Consider the following 24593-nt stretch of genomic DNA (forward strand, 5'->3'; position numbering starts at 1 on the left):
CACTTTTTATTGTAGTAGCTAATGCCGAGTGCCTGTGATAAGATTGGCGAATGTCGGCTGGCGGGCGGGCTGGCGGGCGGGCGGAAAAAGCTTGTCCGGGCCATAACTTTGTCGTTCATTGTAAGATTTTAACATCATTTGGCACATTTGTTCACCATCATTAGACGGTGTGTCGCGCGAAAGAATTACGTCGATATCTCCAAGGTCAAGGTCACACTTTGAGTTCAAAGGTCAAAAATTACCATAAATGAGCTTATCCGGGCAATAACAATGTCATTCATTGATCAAACATTAGATTTTAAAATCATTTGGTACATTTGTTCACATTTGTTCACAATCAATAGACGTTGTGTTACACAAAAGAATCCAATGTCAAGGTCGCCACGACTCAAAATAGATTAATTTTGAAACAAACTTACAAAGGGGGTTTATTTTGTTTGTTCAGTTCAAACGTCCAGTTTGAGTTGTCTCTCTTTATCAGACATTTTTTCACAACGAAAACCTATTTTTGTGACAATTTTGTCCCTTGTTTTTGTTTGTACTTTTGTCGTTCCCTGTTTTCGGAGAAATGATTTTTACATGGGCGCCATTGATGCATCAGATCACACACGGCATAACCTACCAATAACAGAATATAAAAAAAACATGTTCTGTGCGTCCTTAAATTCGTCGTCCGAAGTCGGAAAACGTATTGCCATGTATATTAAGTCAAATAAAGTGTCAGTCGCTGCAATTGTTTGTTTACTCTTCAAAATTGTCAAGGTCGACGATGATTAGCTGGTTGCTTTGGGAACAAATAGACTAGAAATACTGCTGAAAATGGTGGTTTTCTGGATCCTGTGATAACTTTACAAGTTCTTCATATTTGTTCATGAAACTTGAAACATGGATAGATGGCAATATGGACATTAATATGCACGTCATTTCATTTTGTTCCGACGTCAACAATTCTGGTTGCTATGGCAACAAATATAAATAAACAAATTCTGACAATAATGGAATTTCTGACAATGGTGGAGTCGGTAGGGGACATATTGCTTGGCAATAGGCTTGTTTCATTTGGTTTGCATTATTGTTGATGCAAGACTGTGTTCTTTCTGCAGGAAAAGATTGCATCACGCTTGATGCATTTCGGAATCGTCCCTTTACTGGCGTATCATGATGATCATTTAAATCGGTAATTTCCTTTATTACGACTAATTTGAACGTATCTTTATTTGGCTTTGAAATTGTTTTTAATGTTCATAATATTGGCCCTTTGATGTAAAACTATTTAAAAACTTGCAAACGGCAAAAATGACACAGAACCTTTGTCAGCATATTTTTTTTGCAAACCGCATCAATAAGAAGATTAATAAAACAAAATACACATTAACCGATTACCTACAATAAGAATCATGAAAAAGGCACGTGACAAAATAATTGTAATTAAATTTTACCGGTCTCTAGTTTTGGAATTGTCAATGAAAAAACAATCACTTGAATGGGAATAACCAGATTTTTAAAGGTCAGGTAAAGACAAGTGTAATTTTTTTTTAAAGTAAGATAGCTGGTTATCCTTTGTTTGAATAAATTGCGAAAAAAACGTTTTAATGACATGGTTGTTTAAATACCATATCAGACTTTTCAACTATCATTCATGTCTTAACGATTATTCGAGCGTCGTGGTGTTTGTTAATGTTCGTCTTTTGCAGGAAGTATTATTTTATATCGCCTTATCTTGAGAATGGAGACCTGTATGAAGCAATTGCCGCGGACAGAGTTTGTGAAAAAAACGATATTCGCCTTCGTTGTTCAACCAGGATAAAAATCATGTATCAGATCGCTTGTGCTATAGACTTTATACACACCGGAAATACATTCAGGTTGGTGTTTTCTAAACACATAATATAAATATTTGAATTAATAAATGACTGAACCGCTACCATAACTAGCCTACTATCGGTTTGACAAGAACGGACTGTATGTCCATATTAAAGATCAAACCCAATTTTCGAGGTAAGCTTTGACTTCAGGGGAAAAGTTTAACAAGCTGTGTATATGATTTCTAGACGATGCGATGTACCAAATATTACTGGCTTTTCGGTTTCAGAGTTTCTTTTTTTTCTAAATGAGTCAACATAAATGCGGTGATCCCCGATTTGGGAATATTGACCAAAATAACATAATTGGAACAAGTGAATAGAGGACCTTTATATGATTTCACGTACCAAATATGTTAGACATGGGCTTGGCAGTGAAAGTAAATCTGTTTGCTGCCAATGGCCTTATTTAAAGTGGGCCTCTTGATGATGTCTATTTATATATACATCAAATATGATTACCTTGGGCTGTGAGGTTTCATAATGGTAGATTGTTTGAAAAGAATTTCGTTTTGAAGTCTTCTATTTTACAACTGGTGGCACTATATGGCGAGGTCAGTTTCGGCCAAGGGGCATTATTTGAAGAATCTTGTAAGAGCAACACTATTTAAAGCTTCGAAGAAAATATGATCTTGGATTTTGTTGTTTCAGACAAAAATATTTAAAACAAATCATTTCTCTTTAAACACATATGTACAAATGATGATCTCCGGGACGAGGGCGGTTCTGACCTCAGGGGAATAATTTGAACAAACTGAATTTACGACCACAAAACGCTATTGCATACCAATCCATAAACATCCTGGCTATGTAGTCTTATAGAATATAGTTTTGAAATTTAATATTAAAACCCCATGTTTTGCGTATGACCCAATTAATCAATTAGCATTAACCATTTGAACAGTTGTCATAGATGAACATAACACTAAACATTCGATAATGTGGCACGGACTACTTCTTTATTGATATGCTTCATCGTTTTATATACCGTTTTCTTCGCAAAACTAATGCAGGTGCAACGGAAGAGCCCTGTTAGTTTTTGTTTCTCTTGCAAAAATCGGCGACAAAGGCCTTTCTTAAGTGTTCAATATTTTTAAGAAAGGGTACACAGGCTATCAGTTGACAAACCTGAAAGAGAATTAAAATGAGAACAGTCACATTGAAGTCTCAAATATGCGAATTGATAATCAGAGTGAACTATTGTTTTGTAAACACATTGTGTGTAATAACTGAATTAAAGTTTCTTGCGTTCATCCATAAACATTAGAACTTGGATACGAATGTTTCAAAACGGTTAAATGTATGTGCATCTTTTTAGCTCAGCTGTTTTCGGAAAAAATCCGAGATATTGTCATAGCCAGCTTGTTGTGTCGTCCGCCGTCCGACGTCCGCTGTCTGCGTCATATTAAAACCTTGACATTTGGCTCTAAAATCAAAGTGCTTCCACTCACAACTTTGAAACTTCATATGTAGATGCACCTTGATAAGTTCTACACGCTACACCCATTTTTGGGTCACTAGGTCGGTCAAAGATCAAGGTCACTGTCACCGCGAACTATATATTCTGACAAGCTTTCATTTATTCAATATTGCACCCGCAGCCGAGCGTTGGCAACCGTTATGCGGTGCTCTTGTTTAAAACGTTGATATTATAAATATATGTATTTTGTTTCAAAGGAGAACAGTGTTGCATATGGATATTAAGTCCAAAAAAATTGTCCTGGATAACTACTTCAACGCAAGATTGATTGACTTTGGATTCTCAAGAGAATTTAACGAAGATGATGCTACGTCGATTATTGTGTCCGATGCAGGTCCGATTCCACACAATTATTGTATGCCTACAAAAAACCATGATTATCATAGCTTTGGAGTAGGTAAGTATTCACTGTCGCAAAAAAAACATTGAGTATGCCCCTCTTTGAAAAAATGGGATGCATTGCCTTTTATTAAGCAATCGTTTGGTCGGTTGTTTTGGTCAATCTGAACTTAGACCCACATTTAAAAGGGCTTATTAAGTTAATTTGTTTATATTTTTACTGAAGAAAATGAAAATTGGTTCGGGGTTAGTCCCAAGAAAATGAAGACGCGGATTGATTTTAGGTCACTATATCAAAGATCAATGTAAAACGGCTATGTGACAGCGAATTTTTTTTGGCAGTATTTTAAGAACGATTTTACCTGCGATAATGCACATATGTAGGGTGATAACATATGAGGAAAATAAGTCGCATCTTAAATTTAAAATCAACAGGTCAATGTCGAGTGAGCTTAACATGTTTGATCAAATTAGTTCATACATGTTATTTCAAGAATGCTATGCCCTCCGTTCCTTTAAATGATCCTGCAATAGCAGTAGCGGTAAACTTGGTAGAACGTACGATGGCAATTAAAATTGGTGTGATCAGGTGGTCGTAAATCGAGGTCACGAGGGGGCTTTCATTATAAATTTAGTTTTTGTACAATATCTATAGAATACGTATGATCATAAAAATAAGTATGCTGGTAAATCCTGGCACAGAATTACCATTTTAATTTTTAATTATGCTTTGACCTATGATGGTGCAGGTTAGTATTAAATGGAAAATTGTGTCAATTGGAAGATGTCAATTTATTTCGAAGTCAAAGGTTAAAGTCACATTGTTTGCTACACGAAATTCGTAAAGGCACTTTATAGAGTAAAAACTGGAAATACGATCATACGCATTGGTATAGTTCTTAAATTCGTGAAAAATAATATAAAATCTCAAGGTCTCATGGGTATTTAACATTTTGTGTTGGAACTATAATTTGAGGACGCGTTGACATGTAAGAAAATGAAAGATAATTTAGGTTTGATGTCAACAGGTAAAAGGTGAATGAAACATGAACTTATATCAAATAAACAGTGAATGTATAGTCAGTTGCTCTAGCAGTATGGAAAGCTTATTATATAATGTGTTCCTTGACGTATGCCAGGGAACCAATTTCCCAAAAACGAGCAAAGGTGAATCAACCAATCTTTTTGATAAACGGATAAGTATTGCCTTCCGTGGAATATATATAGAGATAGTCTTCATATCAATACTACGTCAGCATCTCTCGTAGAACTCACAAAGTATGTACATACTAGTTAATATCTAATGTATAGAAAGTGCATACGCAATTTACGTACAAGTGAGTAAACGACAGGTTTTGATAACTCAAAATTAGACGTTATACTTACGCTGACCGCCTCTGAAGACTGAACATAGAGGACATTGCTTATATGCACGGGGAATAGAAATACTGCATGTACACAGCACACAAAAAACTTTTTTTAAATCAAATATACGCAAAATTAACCTTCATCTGCAACATCAGAAGACGAATTGTATTATTCTATACAGTCGATGCATCGGTTTCCTGATCTAGAGGCTACTTTGGCGTACAGAAATTTACATTGCTCAGTCGCACCGAAAACACTCCTATGGATTTTTAGGTCAACAAGTAAACGTATAAGATCACACGAGTGTTTTTAATGAAACGTGCTTGCTAACAATACAGTAAGTCTTGGTAACGGATAGCTTCTTATGACTTTCAAGCGCAGAGATAAAAGGTCAAGGTCAAAAGGACGACTAAGAAATATTAAGAGAATAACTATAGACCTACTACATATTCATTTGAAATAGTTCGTCTATTTTTTGCAAACTTGTTTCGTGCTTTACCATAGAAACTTAATTCGATGTGTTAAAGTCGCGACCAAAATACGCTTGCTACGTATGTTTTGTTAACTTGTTTTGTACGTATGTAATGGTATGCATTGATCATAATCTTTTAAGTGAATATCTTTATATATATTCTGCTTACGTATGTGTAACACCGCGTTGTTGTTAGCTGTTTAGATGAGCGGTCTGCACCCGCAAAGCGGTGCTCTTGTTAATTTGTGTCGCCATAAGAATGCCGCGTCACTACTAAAGAACTTGATTTTAATCCACTGAACTAAAGGCTGGAAGTACATGTATGTTTGACGGATGAAAACAACAAACCTATCTTTACCAGACACGTATGTTGACACAAATAAAAACATGTACGTTAATTAACTGCCTTTATTTGTTAAATCGATAATGGTTATACTTGTGATGTCTTAATGTTCTTAAATTTCAGTTGTGATCGAGTTGATTACTGGTCTTTGTGCGTTTTCGAAAGAGGGCGGGATTGAACTTCGATATTGGTTGGAAAGCTTGATTGAACACAAGCAACAGGTAAATCATAAAAAATATGTTTATACTAGCAATGTCATTTCTTACCTTATTTGATTATCACGTCACATTGAGTAATATTGACATTCTTAAAAAAATCTTCATCCAAATTAACACATATGTGATCGTTTAAAGTTATTTGACAAATCAACCTTGTATCATTGTTTCATTTGCTCACAAATATATCGCTAGAGCATTTGCGTTTGTAATCTACTGATGTGATAGTATATAGTCTTTAATATATGTTTAAATTAGTGACGACATATTTATCTTTGCTTTGTTGTTAAAAAACACACTTCCAGGTCTCAGTTTGGAAAAATAATGAAGTTGTAAATAATTTAGCTAAAATAGCAGTTAAGTGTGTTGCAAGCGTAAAACAGTCTTCAATCAACTCAGAACAAATAAGGAATGATTTAAAGGTAAGATAAAATGAATCCGTATCCAACAACACCATGTAAGCAAACAACTTCTATCTCATGTGTACGTTATGAATCGAAATAGTATGTAGTATTAATACCATGTCAGTATTTAGCAAATGTCCTATTGCCGGTAACGGTAATTATAGTATAAGAATACTTACGAATATTGTTCGTAGTTATTATATAATGATAATTGTTTCAGTTATGTATTACTTTAACTTATGTTAGTTGGTTACTAAAACTTACGTTGTTTGAATGCATTTATTCATGACAATACCCTCGCGCATCGACATAATTTGGAAATATACATTTCTTACGAAGATACTTAAAGAAAATTACCATCCAAAAAATTGTCACGTTCGAGAACACATACATGCACGTTTTTGTAGAGGCATATCTCCATTGTGTGCTATAATATGATTTATAGGTTTGCATCCAGATAAACTGCTGACCGATTCAAACTATCATTTGTAGTCTAATAATTATAAATGGTTTAGTAAAGACATGTACATTGGAGAAATACAGCACTGCTATATCATATGATGAAATATACGTAAACTAATGATATCCCCAGACTTTTGATTCAATCAACGTGACAAAGGCGTGTGATATAATTGCGTTTTAATGGACGACAAAACAACAGCACAAAATATGATTTTATTTTTAAACTTTGGAGCAATATTGAAGTTTTCACTTTTAAGCTTTACTATTCATCGGGTCATCTCAATATCATTATATCTACTAAAGGTATTGAACAAAAACTTCACGCGTGAGTTTTGGACCATTCAGTTCGGTCACCGACCAAGTTCTATAAAGATAACCGGCACTCAAGCACGATTTTGCCTCTTTTGTAATAAGAAATGTCAGGTTAAGTTGTGCGTGAAAGTTGAAAAGCATGTGACAGTTTTATGCAAGACGTACACATCTCTGTAACTGCTACATATTTGTAATTGAATTTGCACACATTTTCTCGGGAAGATCTTGTGAAGTGAGCGACGAAGGCCTATAACTCTGTCAATTTTAGATTAATTATGTCATTTTTGTACTTTTCATATTTAGGGGAAAACATAAAAATTTGCGTTCAACAATTCCGTTCTCTTCCTGGGTTTGCATTGAGGGTCAATGTCAAGGTCACTAATGCACAAAACTGTCTTGGTCAATAACGCCAGTTAGGATGGGCGCATTGTGCTGAACTTGTGTTCGTAGGAAGTTTTCATGTGATTTAGCGATGATTTGCATTTTTAGCTCATCTATTTTTTGAAAAAAAAAGTATGATCTATTGTCATCACCTTGGCGTCGGCGTCGGCGTCGGCGTTGGCGTCCGGTTAAGTTTTGCGTTTAGGTCCACTTCTCTCAGAAAGTATCAATGCTTTTGCATTCAAACTTGGTACACTTACTTACTATCATGAGGGGACTGGGCAGGCAAAGTTAGATAACTCTGGCGTGCATTTTGACAGAATTATGTGCCCTTTTTATACTTAGAAAATTGAAAATTTTGGTTAGGTTTTGTGTTAAGGTCCATTTTATTCCTTAAGTATCAAAGCTATTGCTTTCATACTTGCAACACTTATTAACTATCATAAGGGGACTGTGCAGGCAAAGTTATGTAACTCTGACTGGCATTTTGACAGAATTATGTGCCCTTTTTATACTTAGAAAATTGAAAATTTGGTTAAGTTTTGTGTTTAGGTCCACTTTATTCCTACAGTATCAAAGCTATTGCTTTCATACTTGCAACACGTATTAACTATCATAAGGGGATTGTACAGGCAAAGTTATGTAACTCTGACTGGCATTTGGACGGAACTATGGACCCTTTATACTTAGAAAATTGAAAATTTGGTTAAGTTTTGTGTTTTGGTCCACTTTACCCCTAAAGTATCATAGATAATGCTTTCATACTTGGAATACTCGCACACTATCATAAGGGTACATTAAAAGGACAAGTTGCATAACTCTGGTTGTCATTTTTACAGAATTATGGCCCTTTTTTGACTTAGTAACTTTGAATATATGGTAACATTTTGTGTTTCGATCACTTTACTTCTAAAGTATCAAGGCTATTGCTTATAAACTTCAAAAACTTTCATTCTATCATGAGGTTACTGTACCTGGCAAGTTAAAATTTAACTTGACCTTTGAATGACCTTGACTCTCAAGGTCAAATTATTAAATTTTGCTAAAATTGCCATAATTTCTTTATTAATGATTAGATTTGATTGATACTTTGACAAAACTACTCTTACCTGACATACCACAATAGACTCCACCCAAACCATTCCCGTGCCCTGCCCCCCTCCCCCCCCGAATCCCCCCTATATTTTTTTAAGATCATCTCACAAATGACCACCACACCCGCACACTATACCCCCCACCCCACCACCCCCCAATTTTTTTTGAAACGGTTAAAAACACAAATATTTATTTTTAGTATTTTATTTTTGAAATACCGTCCAACCATCGCACCCAAGAATACCCTCCCCCCACCCCCTATTTTTTTAAGATCATCTCACAAATGACCACCACATCCTCACACTATACCCCCTCCCCCATCCCCCCCAAAAAATTTTTTTTTTCATTTTTTCCCCGCATTTTTGGAAGATAATGTTATAAATGTCCACACCCCACAACTAAACACCGCTCTTCACTCCACCCCTCCCTCCTTTGTGATTGAAATTGAGAGTCCATTCACCTTTAAAAAGAAATTAGATGAGCGGTCTGCACCCGCAAGGCGGTGCTCTTGTTACCATTGGAGTCAAAGTTATATTTTTCTAGAAATATAGACGAAGAGTTGCCAATCGATAAGTTTAGCTTGGATTGGATTAATGGGCTGTAAGTATATTTGTGTGGATTGATCTACCTGATTTGTTTTCCAACTTAGAAGCTCACCTGTTTAAACGTCTTAACTTAAGTGTGCATTACTTACAAAAATACTTAAGGGCAGACAGTATGAATATACATAACTATAATTAACATTTCATACTTATATTAAGTTAGTTTGAAGCGAAAACTAATATGTTTATATCATTTGTGCTATACAAATGTCATGTATTTGTATTCACTTTGGTTTGATAGAAAGCTTAGAAGAAGACTTTTGTAGGATAATTGCAGTTGGGGTCGGTTCCGCCAAGGCCGTTGTTCATAAATAAATAGTTTCCACTTCATAGCTTAAATTCGAAGTGACGTTTTGTACTGTTAGTCTGTTTGTATGTAGCTTTATGCATGCTGTGTTAGTTAACTTCCAAAACATTTTATGTGTGTGTTTTTTTATATTTTCGAAGTGAACGTACATGAATTCTTATAACCAGTATTTCATAACAATAAGTGTTATTGAAATGTTATGAAAAGCTGTGTTTGTTTTATTGAAATATTTTTCTAAGGCTTGTCGATTATGTAGCAATATGGGATAATTACTTTCATTTTTTCAATTGTAATGCTATTTATATATTTTCAAACAAGTTTTTTTTATTATACGAAATAAGATTGAGGTATACCTATCCGTTTTATCGAGACCATGCTATTTCAATTTTCTACTTTAGACCATATGCAGAAAACAATCAGCTCCGGAATGGGAATCAGCTGCGAAAACCGAAAACGTGGACAGAGATATTCGGTGCGAAATATGTTTGGTCAATGAAGTAATGAAAGGTATAACGTTTGCCGAACTGTTTGTTACCAAACTCGTATGTATAAACGATGGTTCGTGTATATGGAAACAACTCTCACTTATGTTTGTTATTTATTATTTTATTTTATTGTCACGATTGAAGAGCATATGAATTTGTAAAAAAAACGCTAACTGAAATATTTTGATAAGACGTATGAGAGTCTGCCAGAAATACTAAAATTCATTTTATTTTCATACATTAACTATAGAAATAATTCTGAACACAATATTTAAAAGGCATTGAATATTCCATTTTAATATTACTATGATGCAATGTATGTTTGCAGAAGAATACGTTTAAAGAAACAGTCTAAGGTTATTATTTCCAATCAGAAATGATGGCTAGTAAACATGATTTCAACATTCTTAGACAGGTTTTTTTCCAAATCTAGCTTGGTAAGACAAAAGCCGAAATAGTTTAAGTCAACTTGTTTCATGTTATTGGACTTAAATTTACGGCATCCTAACTTTTTTCAGTCGGATTTGACGGTCATGACAATAATTCACCAGTACAAGCAGCTTGTAAGAGGCGGATCCGCATTTGTTGCTCATGTATGAGGAATTCATACATCAATCCAGTCAAGTGTCATACATGCGGAGAAACAATTCAGTCTTTCAGTAATACAGTTTATTCAATATACAAGAGCATACTCTATCATAATCATTGAAGCTTTTTTTTTATAATCTTCACTTCATAGTTTTGTTTTCATTACTTAACCAGGAAAAGTATGGTATGTATATCAAACGAATCCGCATAATTGATTCATGTGGACCGTCGGTGTATATTTTGAAGAAACACAACAAGAGCAACACATCAGCATGAATTTTATCTGAGTACAGATTAAAATATTCAGATACAATGACATCTGCATGATTATGGCTTTATTCCCTTCTTACGCAACTGCAGTTCAAAGTTATTTATATTTTAAATGAGATAAATGTTGACTTTCTAGCAAATTAATGTAATACATACGCAGATAATGAAAATCATTCTTTGAATGCATACCTAGTAATATGTTTGGTGTATATTATGATAGTGTTTTCACTTGTGTGAACAAAAGACTGCGCATGGTTTGATTTGGCGTTTCAAACAAGAATAATTCTTAACCAACTGACAAGTCATCATTCAATGAAAAATAATCCAATAAGTTATGGACTGTCAAATTTCACACACTGAGTATTGAAAGTCATTCCTGGAGCTTTCGTCCATGTACTATAGATTCATCAGCAGAATGATTTCTACCGTTGGGAAAAGTTAACACCGCTAATTGTCGGGATGAGCGATGTTAGCATACGGTTCCTGGTGTGCGAGAGTTGGTAGCGTATCCCGTCGTTGTTTAGCGCTGGTGTGAGTGCACGGATGTAAATAGCCTTCTTGACCCCTCTCTCGAACCAAGATGGCTGACGTACCAGAATCCTAAAGTTCTCCATTGTGACTGTGTGGTCCGGTTTACAGTCATGTATATGCATTGAGACCTCAGATGATTGTTGAACTCGGTCTCCTGTGTTCCATGAATCATGCTTTCAGATTTCTTTCAGTTTCAACAATATAGTCCATTGTACCCCTTTTCCTTTGGATGGCCATCGCATTTAATAGGTCCGCAGATGTATTTCTTGTCTGGTTTGTCATTATGGTGAACTATCAGTTGTCTTATGTGGCTTTATGTTGCTTAAAGGAAACGCAGATGTTGTGTTTAAGGCCCGCGTCAACTGTTAAGAGGTTCCTTGAACATATGTAAGGACGACGTTGCCCTAAGACTTGGCTTATCCTGGTACTCTTTTGCTCTCTGTACCGGAATTGGGTTTGCTGGCCTGTTCCCTTACTTTCTTCAGTGCCCATTTCTGATTGTGACACTTCTTAAAGGCCTGGCTAACATGCTGCATTTCATTATGCAAGTCATGTTCTTCTGAAATTATTGATTTAGTTCTGCAAAAAATAGTTCTTACTACTAACAGTTTGTGTTCATTCGGATGGTGAAAGTTTAAATCTAGATATTGGTTTGAATGTGACGGTTTTCTGTATATATTGATTTTTAAGCTGCCGTCCGGTATTCTGATTGTATTGGTGTCAAGGAAAGCTAGTAAGCCGTGCTCTTCTTTTTCCATCGTGAACTTTATGTCTTGGCAATTGGAGTTGATGTGCTATGTGAACTCCTCGACATGTTCTGTGTTGTGTGGGTGTCATCGACGTAGCGGAACCACCAGCTTGGTGGGTGTGGGGCTGTGCGGAGAGCCTGTTCCTCAAAATGCTCCATGTATAGGATGCACACTATCGGCGAGACAGGAGAACCCATAGCGGCTCCATGTATCTGTTGGTAGAATTTACCATCAAACACAACATATGTGCAATTAAGGCACAGTCCTAGCAACCTGGTAGCCTGTTATGGAGACATAGTGGTTCTAGAGGTCAGCTTCGGGTCCACTAGTAGTTTATTATGAATAATATCCTAGGCTCTATCTACTTAGATACTGGTGCAAAGTGCACTTATCTAATATGATTTTAACACTTCATTCTCCTCCACCTGTGTGTTTTTGATGAGTGTTGAGAAATGTTTTGAGTTCTTCACGAAGTGTTCTGTTTTCCCGACCATCGGAGACATTACCGTTGATATGTATTTGGCACTATTGTAGGAGAGAGATCCCACACTGCTGACTATTGGTCTTAATGGCATGTTTGCTTTATCTATTTCAATACTTAGTGTGTGTAATTTGACAGTCTAAAACTTATTGGATTATCATGGAAACCACACAGTCAAACTTTCATGGAAAATTCAATAGAATGTCTTAATGTTTGTTATATGGTGAAATACAGAACTTTATTTTAACCATTGAAGCAATGCTATAAAAAAAAATAATTTCGACTCGAACATTCTAGATGCCAACTGGGGAGCCATACTGGTTGCTGGGTATGATGAAGAAGTCGGGCATGTTTTCCAAAATGACATCAAACAATTTGAGGAAGTCATAACATCGAAAGTACTGCCAGCAATGTGTATAAAGTAGGTGTTTTCTTGTTGATATTATTCACATAATGAACTATTATTAATTCGACAATGCATAGTTAAATATATTTTCATGTGCATCTACGACGCACATGGACTACCCGTTGGCTTGTTCCAGGTGATTTCGATTGTTATACGACATCATTATCATTGCCCCGGACAATTATTTGGGAAATAGGGGTTTCACCCATTGATTTTGAAAAATAGGGTGATTTCATTCTTGAAATAGGGTGAAATAAGTTATAAAAATGCATACCTTAATATCATTGCTGCTTTACTTCTGTTGAAACTGCACACTTGTATTGATTCAATTAAACTATATACTATACTAATTAACTTTAATAAACTTATGTTTCATAATATCTTTAAAAGAACTGTCAACCACGACGACGAAGAAAAGAAAAGTTGTAAAATACCGTATTGTTTTACAATTATAAGTTAATATTGATAAAACTATCACGACTGGTATATTACATTACTTGAAATAAGTTGTTAAGTTTTCATATTTTCAGTATATTCGGTAATAAATTTTACTGTGTATGGCTACCAGGTAACTACCAGTTCACTATAAATAACACCAGTTGATTGATTACCATCATCACGTAGTAAACCCAGGAATGCAAAATGTGCATTTGTAGTGAATTGTATATATTTTATATATATAATGATCAATCTACTTGCGTTATTTATAGTGTGTATACCATTATGTCACCTATTTTGTGATGTATTTTCAATTTCACATCGCGAAATTGTATTACCAAATATACTGAAAATATGACCTTTTTTCAAGTAATTTAATATACCAGTCGTGATATTTTATATTAACTAATAATTGTAAAACATAACGGTATTTTACAACTTTTCTTCGTCGTCGTGGTTGACAGTCCCTTTAATACTTGAAACTGTCCATAATATAAACTTTAAACTTAACAAACCCTGATGTTAACTGATCGTAATAGAAACTGAAAGTACAGACGCTTTACAAATACATGCACAATGAGCGACGGATTAAATAAGATTGAACACGCATGTATGTCGTCGTAAATAGTTTTTGCGTTATTTAACTATGACATCTAGTCCGCAGAGTGTTTGAATAACTTTGACCGTTTTCCTGCTCCGTCATCCAGCCGCTTGCTGAATGAAAACATCGGCGCGTTACAATGATAATACCAAAGAGTAAATATCTTAAAATGCAAAACATTTTCTATCAAATCTATTGTATCGTACGCATAAAATTTGACGAACTTGCGTTCCAGTCGAATGGGTTGCATTTTCAATACGCATGGTGTTGTATTTCTTTGCGTTTTTAAAATTGTCATACGCTGAAAGGCGCAGATACACAGCTTATCTGGGGCACTGCATCATTATTTAGGGTTCTCGACCAGCTCGATTTAGCTGGAATTGCATTATAATCTTCGATCAACACATCAAGAATGAAAATCAGTTAACACAATCCAAGTTATGAAGTGTGATCTTTTCTAGCAAGATACTATCCGGTATTGCGTTATCATGTGACACCTCTACCTCTGTCTTAGATAAAGTTTAAGCTATATGCTCATTTGCCGTACGGTATTTGTTTAATCGTATGTATATTGTTAAATAGTCAAATTGGCATCGCTATCTACACATATAGGGATTCGCCCCCGCCCCCCCCCCCCCTCTTCTAGCCACACGGTTGCCACATCATCCCCGGACGATTAATAAGTACTCACAAGAGAAGCACAAACATACAACAATGTCCTTCAATCTGAAATGACGTTTCATTACAATGTGAACGAAGCAGTTACTCACTAGCAACACATGCGTTAAATTCCGATATACTGAGATTTTTCAAATTTATGTTATGTATTTGGACACGTTCATAACACATTCCAAATAAATACCTTGAAGCGATATATACACTATAACTTCAAACATTCAAACAATTTGAATGGTTGATGAAACAATCTAGAATAACAGCTCATTAATAGTGGTAAAAGATAACCAACGACTTAAATACAATAACTTCTCTCATAATAGAGTTTCTGGAGTGTTGATGTTTTCTTTAATATAATATAACAAATGATGATCGCTTGTACAGAAGAAAAATCATAACCAAAAGTTACTTACTTCTAAAGTGTTCACTTTTTTCATTACTTAAGAACTAAGCAATTTAACATCAAGCACCTGGAAGCCATTGTTTTCAGGTGGCTGAAATAATTTTAAAACTCAGCCGAGATAGCATACAATATGATGCATATAAGGCAATGATAATGGCATCTTAGTATTTACAAGCGAAAGGTGCATTACACACGATAGTCGCTCACAAATCTAGTACCGACATTGTCACGCTTTTTTTATGAAAAATTTGTGTTAAATTTGAAAGTGTCCTATGAAAAATAATTTTGCAAGACGTGTTACGATTGTCACATTTCATCATCGGGTGAGTTTGTTTCCGTGCGACATTCTATTCTGTCTTATTGGTCTACACACAAGCTTGATAATCATAGGTAACTTAATTGAAACTTGACACAAACGAATAACTTGCCTATGCTGTATCAGTGTGCAAGCAACTATATCGATACAAGTAAAAGGGAATTCGCCAGTTTGTCGGTAATTAATAAAATAACATTACAAATACTTGTGTTGATGTCTGATAAGTATGATTGAATGTGTGTGTTCTATATGCAAATGTTTTGATAATTTAATAAGTCTAACCAGGCTTTGAAAATTGTGTTTTAAAAGAGAAAAATTGGCATCACGCGAAATATAAAACCAACGCTTTTGTAATTACATTTTTTATTTATGATCCAATAGACTTCTTTTCATAGATTGATGTTTTTTAAACAAATCAGTTTTCTTACATCTCCTACTTCGGTAGACTTTACAACATTTGGACATTTTGAAACACCGTTGTAGATTTCAAATTTTAGATTGACAGTCATATTTCAAAATTACTGATCAAAGCGTGCTTCCTGTTTATATCGTACATTTCAATAATCACCGTTCGTCGCTGATTGTCCGTAGTGAGAAATGCGTTTGAAACATTAAATATAAAGCCGCTAAATACCACATTTGTTTTTCTTTACTTGTCATGAAACGATGAAAACACTATTATTCTTATAATATCTCAGCTAAGTTCAAAATACAGTCGTATAGGGACACATATATATGAATTCAAAGAACCCAAGTATTGATGCTCTTGAAGGCACACATTTTGTCCTGTCAATATGATGCTTTCACAGAGAATTGAATTAGTTTTAACATCGCATATATATTTGTAACTAATTACTCTTGACAATCATTATGTAACGGTATTTCCATCTGCATACGTAATATTTTCAGTCCACAAAATGTCATAACTCTGGCTGAAGACATGAAGGGCATTAAAGCTGATGAACAACTTGATCAGGCATTTGATGATCTTTCCAAAAAAGATATTCAAACATTATTGTTCGTGTACTCTGGACACAACGATGAAAATGGCTTTCAACTTGGTCCGAATGTGAATTACCATTTGGATAAAGTAAGCTTGAGATTAAACAAATGGAACGAAGAAAACCCCCACTTTGGAAAAGTGATTGCCTTTCTGGACTGCTGTTTTGCTAAAAAAATGAATCTGAATAGTTCGCTCAAGCTTATTCAGTTTAATGCTATCTCTCCAACAACGCCTGCAGATTTGAAAACAACAGAGGGCAGCTCATTGTTAAATTACGTTATTCAGGCATTCACGGCAAGAGCAAATGGTAAAATCTGTAAAATGAAGAATTGTAAATGTCACGAGCATATCCGGGGCAACTTTATTACTCTTCACAATTTGTGGGACTACCTTAATGAACATATTCAACTTCAGAGCGAACCAAGTTTAGAAGAGCCGTATATGTATGCAGCAAACATTAAATTGCGAGACACACTCTTAGCCTATAATTGCGATTTTGAAGTGAAGTTTGAATTCACAATTAAGTGGCTTGAGACGGAAGAATGGAAAATATATGTGCACCCTATGGAATTCAACGAATTTGAAATACTTAAATTGATTCTTGCTAAAGACATCTTAAGTGAGTTTTTTTCCTGCTTCACACACGTTTATATTGTTTTGCACAGGATTCAAATTTTGTATTAAACACTGTGAAATTCCAAATGAATCAACTACATTTGCTTACGGAGTGAACTCTTTCACTTACCACGAGGTCCTTAATTTATGTTCGGGCATTATTTGTATCAACAATTTCTCTCCTTTTAATACGTTCCTTTATTCCTATATTTAATGGTGTTAAGTATTATTGTGTTTGTAATAACTGTACGTGTAAAAGAGCTTAGCAAACTTTTAAAATACAGGTTAAATGCTTTTCCGTTTTTGTTCCCAACAATATAGATGATTATGTCTTAAATACAATGAAGAAAGTATCTCAGTTATCATTGAGCAGCCTTTTATAATGTGTTGCTCTTTTTTGTTGTAGGATACGTGTATAATATCAATCCAGGGATCTACTACAGGGATTTACTGTCTAAATTTGCCGAAATCATCAGTTTAGAAATTAACACCGGGCCAATGACCACGGATGTGCAAGAGATTGACAACATCCAACTGCTTTTGTTATATTGGAACTCTAAACGTCAGTTGCGATGTCTTGCCCGTCCGCTACCCGACGTAAACGTGGATAAGCCAGTTGGGCGGTGCGTCAAAAATGTCCCTGACATACAAGCTTTACACCGGGATATTCTTCAGAAATGCAATATAACGGTAATTATAAAACATTAAACGATATTTATGTGTGGAAGGGAAGTACTGGAATCACCCTGTCGGTTGATTATGTGTATTTTGTGTCGAAAACTAGTACCTCAGTTTCTCCCGATCTAAACAATTCGTAATGTTTTTTCATATTAAGTAGATAGGCAACGCATAATTTTCGTGTATGGCGCAATATTCTTTGCAGAGTTATGTGCCCTTATAGTTTTATACATTATAGTACTTGTGAACTTTGTTTTGCGAACTTGTATGTCAGTTTTATGCGTATTACCATGAAGCTCTCTAGATAGGTTGTTTATAGTATATAGAAATGAAACTCTTTATATATATATATAAGGCTAATTCAGGATACTTATATTGGTGTACATAATCAGTTTTTCTGACTTTAACTGTCTTCTGCATATCAAATTGAAAATAATATATAGAGGATATTTGTTGGATCCGGTGGATTATCGATTTTAATTCACGAGTGATCATAGAAAATAATATTTTTCTTTTCACGAGTGGCGCAGCCACGAGTGAACATATATATTTTCTATGATCACAAGTAAATTAAAATCGATAATCCACCGAATCCAACAAATTTTCTTTTTATTTAATGCATTTTTCACAGTTTATATACATTGTTCAAGAGTTTAACTAACGAATTTTGCTGCGATAATGACGTCATTTCGTCAAAAATGACGTCATTTCACAGTAAACAATGAAAATTATCAATAATTCTCACTGATAATTTTCACTGTTTGAAACAGTGAAATTATCAGTTTTAATTCACTGATATTTCTCTATAAACCACCGGAAAGCATTAAATAAATAAATCTTGTTCATACCTATTGCAGAAGTAAAAAACAATGTTTGTGTCTGGCACCCTATTTTTGTTTTACAAAGTTATGTACATTTCAAATTAGGCAATAAATTCCATTAATCAACGTGAAGCTTTTTGTCTTTGTGTATTATCAATGGAATAAGCGATCGACAGCATGTGTTTTTTTTTTCGCGAATTCATACACACTCTTTTATTGGAATACTTTATTATATTTAATTAATTATTATGTTGGCATTTTTGTTCATATGCTTTATGTCTGATTTTAATATTTTTCTTCGATCATGCATTTTATATGTGTGAAGACATTATTTTTCCTTTTAAAGGAAAATCAGTTGACACTTTCTAACCTTCGGCAATATAAGCAACGGCTTGAAAAGAAATTTAAGGCTACAAGACAATATTATGAGTATATGTTGGTTGTGGACATGATAATTGATCACGCAGCAACACAGGTAAATGTGTTTCTTTCTTTAATGCCCTCTTTAATATCGAACATGTTACGGATTTGTTGAACTCCTTGCATTGCCGTCGTCTTGTTTGATTCCGATTTTGTAAAGCAGTGTATTTCTTTATTTTAAATAATAAACGATAAATGCACTTTTTGAAGGATGAACTATTGAATTGATGTATGTTTTGCAATACTGGCCAAGCAGCAGGAGTTTCACATCTTTATATTGGACAGTATCAGGCTCAAAATATATTTTATGTTTTCTTCACCTGGACATAACCTGCATGATTTTTTTTAATTGCATTTCGTTTATCGTTCTGTGTACTTCGCACGGCGTCCATATTTGCCTTCTGAAACTATAGAAGACTTGTTTATAGCCCAATCTTCATGGAACAATGCCAAAGATTTGTCTTAAAATATATTGACCTAGTTTAAAGCTGGGTTACGTTGTGTCAACAACTTGTCCAAAAGGTCAAATTTAAGAAAAAAGCTAGTTTACGCTCTAGAGGTAACATGTATTGCTAAATCTTCTTGAAACTTGGGTAGAACATATCTCCTAATAATATCTTGGTCGAGTTGGAAATTGGGTTACATGTGGTCACAAACTAGGTTACTAGGTAACATTAAAGAAAAAAATCGTTTTCTCACTCTAGAAGCCAAATGTTTTGCCCTGTCTTCGTGCAACTATCAGGCAATTGGTATTGATGAAATCTCAGCTGAAGTCCAAACTGGGTCAAGTGGGGTCAAATTAACTGGGTCATAAGGTCAAATTTAAGGCAAAGTGTGAACACTCTATAGACCGTTTTTATTGCCGATCGCTCGTGAAACTTGTTCAAAACATTTTTACAATAATATCTCAGCCGAATTCGAAACTAAGCTACGTTGGTTAAAATTACAAAGTTACTATGTCGAATTCAATAAAAAGCTTGTTAACACTCAAGATACTACATATAATGTCCAATCTTCATGAACAACTGTCATCAATAATGAGTTTGCAACTGGGTAACATAGAGATCATAATCAAGGTCTTAATGTAATATTACATAATTAACAGGTGAACTCTTTAGATACCAGATTTATTTTTTAAAAACGTGAAATTTGGCGAGAGTCCCAATTATATCTCGGCCATGTTATTAATGGGCCATAAAAGGTCATCAACTTAAATAATAAGGTAAACTTAAGGAAAACGCTTGTCAACATAGAAGTCAATTATTTGCGCTATCTGCCTGGCACTTTATCTGATAATTTGTTTTATTCTACTACGAATGAGATATGTTTTCCTTTGAATTGAAAGTAATGGGCACCATGAGGCGAGGAAGTTTTCCTTATGTCTATAAAAACATCGTTTGAACACTCAAGGTATAAAATGTTTGCTCCACTCATTGAGGTCAACAATTAGGTTGGAACAATTGCAAATTATATTTATTTGGGCTTACTTCTAAAATGATCGTGGTTTTGTTTCAAACATTGATGTCAAGTGTGAGGGTCGTTTTCCCGGAAATTTTGCTGTTAACTTTTGTGGATACTTCATCTATTTAAAACAGTACAATTCCTTGCGGTCTCAAGTGAGCGCACTAGGGCATTTAGCCCTCTTGTAATATCAATATGCTTTGTGTTTTAAAGCTTCAAGACACACGTTTGAGAATTTCCTTCTTTGATCTGGCAACGGACTTCACACTGGTCCACATGAACCTAGTAAAGACCACTGACGTTCAGTAAGTTGCACCGCGGTAAAAGAGACTATAATACCACGTTCGGTTATTGACTCGAGTTATGAGCTGACTTTACATGAAATTGATGTAAATGTGCAATTTTAATTTATTTTAAGGGTTCTGTGTTTACATTTAAGAGCAAACATGCTGACAGAAAACGTTTGCAAATAAATGATGAAACGTTTTATAAAATTGCATGTCTACATGTTCTTTGATATATATCAAAATTTGCATAGATCAGGTTATATCAGGTAAAACCTTAGGGAAAGTACTCGAAATAACAAAACAAATATGTGTTAATTAGTAATTCGTTGCGTTTACATGTATCTTGGTGTAGAGGACAATGCTAATTTAAAAGATGTTATTTTCCATTAGTTTATTTACTTGTTTCTATGTTTCATGTATGAGTATGTGTGATTGTATCCTATATCGATAAGTCTGCATTATTGCAACCTCGCTACATTTCAACAAAAGTATTGTTTGTTTTACAGACGTTTAGGAAAACGATATATTTTAGATTGTTCGTTCATTTTTATTTCACCACTGAGAACGAAGTGTCTGCGGTGATTAACTGGAATCGCTAGTTGGTCGGTTGGTTGATCGGTTGGTTTGTAATATGTGAATTTTGTATCGCAAATATATAGTATGTATGCTATGTGCAACATGTAATGTTAGTTGTAGATTTATTTTCCCTTCAATTTAGGTAAATTTAGGATACTTGTATCATTGTACATAGGCATTTTTTCATCGAAAATGTGCCTCTCTGTTTTCTGTTAATCAACATGATATTGTTTTCCATACTATGAAAAACTGTAAGACGTTATTTTTGCTTACGATAGTCGTTGCAGAGTTTTTTCCCTTTCACTTTAACACATGTTTTAATACTTGCACTATTTTGCACATATAGACTTTGTAGCGCGAAGTTCTCTCTCAGTTTTCAACATATAACCATATACCTTATTGATATGTTGTTTTACTGTGTTTAGTGTCAAACGTTATTTTTGTGTATATCACTATTTTATTCTCAGAGGTCGTTGCCCGCGAAATAACGCAACATTAGGATGCACAACGAAAGTTAATTAGAATGTTATTTTACATTATGTTATGCGCACTTGAATTGTGACACATTGTGGATACTTACATTATTGTACAACAGAAACTGTGTTTCAAACCTTTTTCTGTGTATCACAACGACACTTAACAGGATTGATGTTTATACGTATTCATGTGCAGCACGAGCTTCTTGAAAAGTGAACCCTATATGGTCGTTCATATTATTTGTGCGTATTTTTGTTATTTAACATTTTATTTAGCTATACATTAAACGAATCAGCTGATTATTCAAAAGGCTTACGTCTTTATATTTTAAAACGTATTGGTATTGAACTTAGAATATGCAATTACATATTATTCACAACACATGCTTTACAGCTTATTATGTTTTAATGTATTGTATTGAATGATACTTTGTATGTTTAGTCTACGCATGTTCATCTGCAGAAAAAAGCCATAGTGCATATGCTCGTCTTGAAAAACAATGAAATAACACACTTTTTTAACAAAACAGGATTATTATTAAGTGAAATATGAGCTTTAAAATGCGTCGTGTGCTATGTCTTTTTATAGTTGATAAGTTCAGTTGTATGTCTAGACATGCTTGAACATTTCTTGAAAAATATTATCTGTTAACAGATCTCTCCTTGCAAAAAAACGCATACAGGTCTGCACATCAATGATTTAACTTGAATACTATTAAATGGGTACGATTTATCACAATAGTTTTGTATTGCGTTTTTTTTTCGAATCAAGGATTTCCGTTCTGTTGTTCTGATTATGGTCAAGAGGAGGATGGTCATGTATTTCGAAATAATTCACTTATTACTACGTGATTTGACTTGTATCATATATTTAATTTAGTTTTTGAGACGGAACGGAATGGGATAGGTATGTGTCTCGTTAAACCGGATTAAAACTACAACCGTTTAATATTAACCGTTTCCAAGCCGTTTTAAAACGAATTTCTCTCCTGCTGATGTAACTGGAGTGTCACCTTAAGCTTTGAACATACACATTCGGTTCTTTTATATGATGTTGTGTTTCTGTTTGAGTGAGGCACATTGATTTAGAAGTCGTGGATATGTTTCAAATCCCAAAACATGGAAAGTCGTATATTTACGGACGAAAACCGCATGTTACCCTGAAAATTGCGATTACTACTTAGATACCATCGTTTGTCGAATGAATCAAGCACTTGCTATTTATAATAAATACCTAATTTTAGTATTTATAAATCCATATTTTACTATGGCCCATTGACTTTGTTGAACGCAACTTGAATATCGGAATAAATATAGTTAAAATATATGTTTTTATATTTCATATTGAATAACGGAATAGAGTATTGAGATGAAATAACAAGTAAATTATGCAAGACTATCATTTGATTCTTAATTGTTAATTATAATAAAGTGGTTTACGCATCCAATCAAAAAATACAGCGCTGCATATATCGCATGCGTTAGTATATAAAGCGCCTCATATATCGCACAAGTATATAAACGAAAAGGAACAGAACGATGCCATCAAAATGTTATGCATAACATCATTTGCATTCTAGAATGTGTATCACTATATACTTATATGAGATTGAACACATATTTCAATATAAATTATATAAATGAATATTTTGTTTAGTTTGCATTGAATATGATTGTATTCACAGGGATTCTAAAGCATGTTGTTTAACCGAAGTACCGGTCCTGGAGTTTCACTTCTTTATATTACTTTATATTGTTAACACACACATATATATATTACTATATTTTCTTGTTTTACTTTATATTGTGTGTATCAGAGGCAGTAGGTAATTCCGAACTTGAATGAAAATGTATTCAAATAAATGAAGTAAACTATCAGATGTTATAGATTAAATGCACTTGTTCATTTTGGCAGCATCTATTTCTGTGTATATATACTCGCAATACGCTTTTATTCTCACACATCATAAAGTAAAAAACTTAAACAGGCAGATAAAAATATACTTACTGCTTTTGCATTTTACAATATTCGGGTAGTTAAGAATGATACTTAGTGCAATTGTGTATTTTACATATCTCACTATTGAACCAAAAAAGTAACATATGAATACCTTAGTAACGATTATTCAAATAAATGTCATTTTACAATGATATGTCATTGTTATCTTTGAAAATATAAAAACAGATGAAATAATGAAACAAGTGCTATCACTGTACAAAAGTCTCTTTGTCCCACCGTCTTTTAATTTGAACACTCCAAAAGTTCAAGCTTCACACGGGTCATTCCTGTATAAGAAGTACGAAGTGGATTTTGCAGTTTATTAAATGGACTACAATCGAATAGTTACTGGACCAAACATGCTGAAAATGAAGAATACAGTTTTAGCTTTTATAATGCAAATAAAGTAGTTTTAGCCATAGGTTGCATTGTAACAAACCTGATTTTAAAGGATTCTTTCTAGATATATACGCTGTCGTTTATTTCTGGTTTACAATAAATTTCACAGAGACAAACACGTTGATCCAGCGCGTGGAATCAAAACAGCGAAAAACATATACAGTTCCTTTTGATTTTATTTGAACTGTGGTTCCGGTAAATAAGTACATACCCAAAGTTGTGCTTGCTGACCTTTCACTTAACTTCAATGAACTATAGCATACTGATTTAAAT

At 34.2% G+C, this 24593-nt stretch overlaps 1 protein-coding gene across 2 annotated transcripts in view; it reads left to right on the forward strand.

Annotated features, from left to right (window-relative positions):
* LOC127836849 (uncharacterized) overlaps nucleotides 1–23832 on the forward strand; it is a 40375-nt gene extending 16543 nt beyond the window's left edge. For both annotated transcript variants that reach the window (XM_052363470.1, XM_052363471.1), the window contains 12 exons: nucleotides 1104–1177; nucleotides 1695–1865; nucleotides 3540–3739; nucleotides 5988–6085; nucleotides 6385–6501; nucleotides 10041–10149; nucleotides 10646–10786; nucleotides 13044–13167; nucleotides 16495–17207; nucleotides 17610–17893; nucleotides 19049–19177; nucleotides 20797–23832. In XM_052363470.1, coding sequence (XP_052219430.1) covers nucleotides 1104–1177; nucleotides 1695–1865; nucleotides 3540–3739; nucleotides 5988–6085; nucleotides 6385–6501; nucleotides 10041–10149; nucleotides 10646–10786; nucleotides 13044–13167; nucleotides 16495–17207; nucleotides 17610–17893; nucleotides 19049–19177; nucleotides 20797–20892 — 2256 coding nt within the window. In that variant the 3' untranslated portion in view covers nucleotides 20893–23832. The remainder of the gene's footprint in view (nucleotides 1–1103; nucleotides 1178–1694; nucleotides 1866–3539; nucleotides 3740–5987; nucleotides 6086–6384; nucleotides 6502–10040; nucleotides 10150–10645; nucleotides 10787–13043; nucleotides 13168–16494; nucleotides 17208–17609; nucleotides 17894–19048; nucleotides 19178–20796) is intronic.
* Nucleotides 23833–24593: the final 761 nt, after the last annotated feature.

This window comes from Dreissena polymorpha, chromosome 7, assembly GCF_020536995.1.
Source record: "Dreissena polymorpha isolate Duluth1 chromosome 7, UMN_Dpol_1.0, whole genome shotgun sequence".
Lineage (NCBI taxonomy): Eukaryota > Metazoa > Mollusca > Bivalvia > Myida > Dreissenidae > Dreissena > Dreissena polymorpha.